A 5,741-nucleotide genomic window follows, 5' to 3' on the forward strand; every position below is an offset into this window, starting at 1 on the left:
TAATGGGATGCTGATGCAAGACGTTCTTTCTGTGAAATCTTCCCTGAAACAATCCTTTGTTTTGGTCTTGCCAATCTACAGTTTATGTAAAACAAAACAAAACATCGTGTGCCATCATGTGCCATCTGTATCCATGGTAATGAGTCTGAATGCGGTTGACCGCTAGAGGCGCCCTGTCACACATCGCATTCAACATACACAAACATGGCGTCAGGGCAGACACGCAAGATGCTGGCGCTCAGTCGCTGTGCCATATATCTGTTATTTTTACTCGTTCCTGGAGCGATCTCCTCCACGCTTCGACTTCACCATGACCAGAGATTCATGCTACCACAGGACATGGGTTTCTCCCTAGTGCGTGCACACCTGGAGCATGCAGCAAGTCGCGTCGTGCGTCTGGAGAGAGAAGTCAGGGAGGCTTCATCATCCGCGCACCAGCATCGCGTTCGGCGGAATGCTGCTGGATCACCCGTGCCAAAGGTTTATGGAAGGGTAAGCGAGGTTTACATCAATTAGGTGTGATTGCATTGATAATAAGGGCAAAAACATCCTCACGTGTTTGCATAACCTCATAAATATTACATTCTGTATTCTCAATAGTTGTGTATCATTCACCTTTGGTTTGCACGCAGTCACCTAGAAGTGTAATTGACCTGTTTGTCAGATGAAAGGTTCTCGCACTTCCCTTCAGCGAAATATTGCTTCTCCGGTGAGGGTGAATAATTATAAATAATACATATATATACATTTTTATAGCACTGACTTCAGTGAAAGCCAAGGTTTCATCATTACCCACCGATTAAACGGTCTCACATTTTTCTCGTACCTGTTATGTCAATCAAGATATTTGATACCAAAACAAATCTATTTTTTCTTAGGATGTACAATGTAAAAAAAAAAAAAAAACTCGATTGAACGATTTTCTTGCAAGCAATTTTTCATTCTCTCTCTCTCTCTCTCTGTTATATTGAACAACGAGACATTACGTGTTATTAAACAATATTTAGAATCAGATATCATTGATTTTTTGTTTTATTTTTTAAGTATACATTACCATTTTTTTCTATTATTTCTGTCTCTGTAGTGATGCTAATACTAAAGGTTCCTTCTAGAATAAGAAAAACATTCATTCAGTTGGTATCTAATAATTATTGAAAGCTATTTTATACAATTAAATATTCTGTAATATAGGGAGACCGAGGCTAGTTGTCTTGCTTTTTGCTCCAGTAAAAAAAAGAAACTGCTCATTTAACACATATTGCCATGCCATGTGGGGTAAGTTGTCACAACGTAACCTGCCACCAAATAACTTATTGTAGGTTTTTGGGTGACATTTAGATGGTGAAACAATTTTGAAACACCAGACAAATCAGTAAAATGCGAAAATATCCCATCAAATATTTTTGACTTGAAACTCTATAGTTGCTGAGATAAAACCCTAGTGAAAACTAACGCGTCTCCCTATATATAAATAATGTTGTTTGTTTATGCTTAATGTCAGTCTCTTGGGAATTAGAAACAGACTCGGCTCATCTTTGTTCCTATTAAATGTATGACACAATGTTTCGTTGTTTGTTTACCGTCAGGAAGCAGCTTTGTTACACAAGCATAGCTGGTTGCACAGTCTTGCTGGGAAATTTCCCAGCTAATTCTTTTACCCCCTCAAGTGTTGTGCTTTGAGATGTTTGTTAAGTCAGGCATGCAGCAGTTCCTAGTTTTGCTTTTACCACAGATCTATTGTGACTTTGAAATCTCGAAGGGGTCAAAGCACAGAATTTTGTCTGAAAAACAGTCATTGTGCTATGTCCACAGACACGAGATTGTGGTTGGCAGAGTAAATACAGGTATTGTGGTTTTTGCAAGAGCTGGCTGACCTCCCATGGGCTCAAATACACTCATCTGCTGCAGCAGGTGATTTTATGATTCAAGGTATGATTCGTTGTGACTCACTTGTGTTGAAACAATCTAAAATAGAGGTATGATGGTATGGTATGACTGTTGATTTGTTCAATACTATTATTGTGAAACTAAAACATTTGAAAAATGAATCGAAGTGCATTTTAGTTATTTGGTTCATACTTACTCGTAAATATATCTGAGTGGTGACTTGCAGTATTTTTGAAAATATTAATCAGTTTTATTTTCTAGTGATGTACAAAGGCAAATTTCTCAAAATGTCAAAATACCATCATATAATTCTGTAATGCATATGCAGTTTGAGCAGTGGGCAGTCACTAAGATTAGACATCTCCCCTTTTCACCCTGTTGAGTGTACAGGAAATCCTTTATGAAGTGTTATTAGTGTCCTGGATGGAATCCATTGCAGTTGCTATGAGGTGAATTACCCTCTCAGATGATCCAGTTAAGATCTCCCATCTGGCCCCCCCCTCTTCCTTCCTCTTTCAAAGGTCTTTCAGACCTTTTGGTTTATGTGTTGTTTTTGGCACATACAGAGAAGCAGTGTTAGGTAAGATGTAACAGACATCAATCTACTCTTTTTGTCTATTGTGATCAAGTAACCTCGAAAAGTCCTCAGCTCTGCCAGGTCAAGGATATACACTGTTTTAAAGGGTCTTTATGTTGTCGTCTTTGCAGACTTGCTGTGACACACAATTGCTCATGAAGTTTGAAGAATTGTGACAGTCATTATCATACATTTTCAGTTCAGCGCCAGACCCCAAGGCAGACTTAGCAACGAGTATTTTTACTGAGAATTGTATTTTATTTTTTAACCAAACAGTCCTATCTATTTTTTATTTTTATTTAGAATTTGACACATTTGTTTACATTTATTGCTTTTGGAGGCACAGCTTAATGGGAAGTATTTCACAATTTGTCCCGGCAGCACTGATGAAGCAGTAATTCATTCTTAGAAGAATGTTATACATTCAAAACAAGTTTTCTATTAAATTGAATTCATTTCATGGACCTCGGATCTACTGTTCCCTCATATATTTAGCTATGTTAAGTAGACTTCTGGCAAACGAATGCGGTTTTGTTCTAGTATGTAAAGTATGCAATGCAGAATCATTACCATAAAGTAATAGCTGGAATCTAAATGAGTTGTCTTGACATTGCCTCACCTTTTGCAGAATAAGCATGGACTTACTTCACGAGTCTCTAAGTCATGTGAAGTCAGTTTTTAATCTAATTTGGTAATTACTTTTATTCTCTCTCATTTAGTTTCTCTTTGTCCGTGTAGTACTTAAAACATTTGCTGTTTAGTTAAGACTGAATCATAATCTTGGACAGACTTAGTAAGTAACAAGTTACTTATTTTTGTACTAAATACTTATGTATGACAGTTACTGCAAAAGAAATTTGTATTGAATTCCCTTTTAGTTTTTCCAGAAAATGACCCTATATTATCACGGGGGCAGTCGTGGCCTAATGGATAGAGAATCGGACTTGTAACCCGAAGGTCGTGGGTTCGAGTCTCAGGTCCTGCAGGAATTGTTGGTGGGGGGAGTGAAAAACCAGCATTCTCTCCACCTTCAATACCATGACTGAGGTGAGACCCTTGAGGAAGGCACCGCCAACCCCCAACTGCTCCCCGGGCGCCACAGCATTGGCTGCCCCCTGCTCCGGGTGTGTGTTCGAGGTATTTGTGTGTGTGTTTGTTCACTACTCACTGCTGTGTGTGTGCACTTAGATGGGTTAAATGCAGAGCACAAATTCAGAGTATGGGTCACTTCACTTCCACTTTTAATTTTTTTTAGTATTCCTGTTCAAACATGATATTGCAGAGTATTTTAGTTTTGTTTTCGGTGATAAGAAAGTTCAAAACCCAGGGGAAGGAAAATGGGGGGCGGTGTAGATGTTTATAATGATTCCATGGAGTATTACTGGAACTTGTCTGAACAGCCTGCCGGTTTAGTTTAGGTTTTTCTGAAGTCCTCCTCTTGCATTAAGCTCAAGGTGAAACCAAATCAACACAGATGAGTCATATAATCTTTATTGTTCCCTTAAGACACAATTTTAAACATCAACAAGAAAATTATAGATGGACTGAACCCAGTATTAATCTTGTCTGCAGTTTTTGGTTTAAGATGATTTATTACTGCTTCATGTGAATATCAAAAGAGAATGAACATTTCTGTTTTTCGTATTATGTGCAAATGGATATTTCAAAGGCAGTCGTGGCCTAATGGATAGAGAATCGGACTTGTAACCCGAAGGTCGTGGGTTCGAGTCTCAGGTCCTGCAGGAATTGTTGGTGGGGGGAGTGAAAAACCAGCATTCTCTCCACCTTCAATACCATGACTGAGGTGAGACCCTTGAGCAAGGCACCGCCAACCCCCAACTGCTCCCCGGGCGCCACAGCATTGGCTGCCCCCTGCTCCGGGTGTGTGTTCGAGGTATTTGTGTGTGTGTTTGTTCACTACTCACTGCTGTGTGTTTGCACATAGATGGGTTAAATGCAGAGCACAAATTCCGAGTATGGGTCACTTCACTTCCACTTTTAATTTTTTTTAGTATTCCTGTTCAAACATGATATTGCAGAGTATTTTAGTTTTGTTTTCGGTGATAAGAAAGTTCAAAACCCAGGGGAAGGAAAATGGGGGGCGGTGTAGATGTTTATAATGATTCCATGGAGTATTACTGGAACTTGTCTGAACAGCCTGCCGGTTTAGTTTAGGTTTTTCTGAAGTCCTCCTCTTGCATTAAGCTCCAGGTGAAACCAAATCAACACAGATGAGTCATATAATCTTTATTGTTCCCTTAAGACACAATTTTAAACATCAACAAGAAAATTATAGATGAACTGAACCCAGTATTAATCTTGTCTGCAGTTTTTGGTTTAAGATGATTTATTACTGCTTCATGTGAATATCAAAAGAGAATGAACATTTCTGTTTTTCGTATTATGTGCAAATGGATATTTCAAGTATGTTCATTACCTGGTAGCATAGCATAACACATCCCTGTAATGGTCCCATATATAGTAATTATTCATACTGCAATAATAAAACAGGCTTTTAACTGTACTTTAAGCCTTTAACGGCATAATGACTCCTCGGTTTTCCTTTGGTTTCGGCCACAGTGATATTAAATGTGTGGTTCACCCGTATTTTTTCTCATATGGTTGGTTGCCAGAAGGGAACGGGTAGGCAAATTGTTGAACTGTTAGCCCAAATGTTAGTGCTGCAGAGATGATGTCATGGATTCAAGCCGTGCGTTGCTTGCAGCGATGGGCGAAGGTGCTCCAGTGCTCCCTCTCTCTCATTCTTCCTTCTGTTTCCCTGCTGAATAATGCATAAGGAACAGAAAAAAATTCATTATTTTCACAGTCTCATTCTTTAAATGCTTTTTCAACAAGACAAGCGATTATGAATGTGAAGTTATTTGCACTTGTCTTACCGTCAATGCTTTCAGGATATTACTGTGTCAGTATAAATGAGGGCCCTGTTAGATTAGCAGAAAGTCCATTTCCAGGATAACCAGAAGTTGCAGACAGGCCTTTAACTGTCTTTGAATAAGCAGACCCAAGAGTTTGCTGGGCTGACATAGATCGGGTTGCAACCATTTGCTCTTTCAAAGTGTTTGTTGGCAAGGTGGTGGGGAAAAGCTCTTCGACACATCCTGATGAGGTGGTGGGGAACTGTTTTTAGAGATTAATCAGCTGTTAAAAAACCTACAGTCAACCATAAATCAGTTAATGTATCATTTGAAATACAAATGTACATTTTTCTCCTTGCTAATTTAGTTGAAAATTCATTGGTTTGTTCAAATGACTTCTG

General features: G+C 38.8%; 1 protein-coding gene across 1 annotated transcript in view; it reads left to right on the forward strand.

Annotated features, from left to right (window-relative positions):
- The first annotated feature begins 204 nt into the window (after positions 1–204).
- sorl1 (sortilin-related receptor, L(DLR class) A repeats containing) overlaps positions 205–5,741 on the forward strand; it is a 107,391-nt gene continuing 101,854 nt past the window's right edge. Inside the window, exon 1 of the mRNA XM_016273568.1 lies at positions 205–492. Within this exon, the coding sequence (XP_016129054.1) occupies positions 205–492 (288 nt within the window). The remainder of the gene's footprint in view (positions 493–5,741) is intronic.

The sequence above is a fragment of the Sinocyclocheilus grahami genome, unplaced genomic scaffold, assembly GCF_001515645.1.
Source record: "Sinocyclocheilus grahami isolate Dianchi unplaced genomic scaffold, SAMN03320097.WGS_v1.1 scaffold79.1, whole genome shotgun sequence".
Taxonomy (NCBI): Eukaryota; Metazoa; Chordata; class Actinopteri; order Cypriniformes; family Cyprinidae; genus Sinocyclocheilus; species Sinocyclocheilus grahami.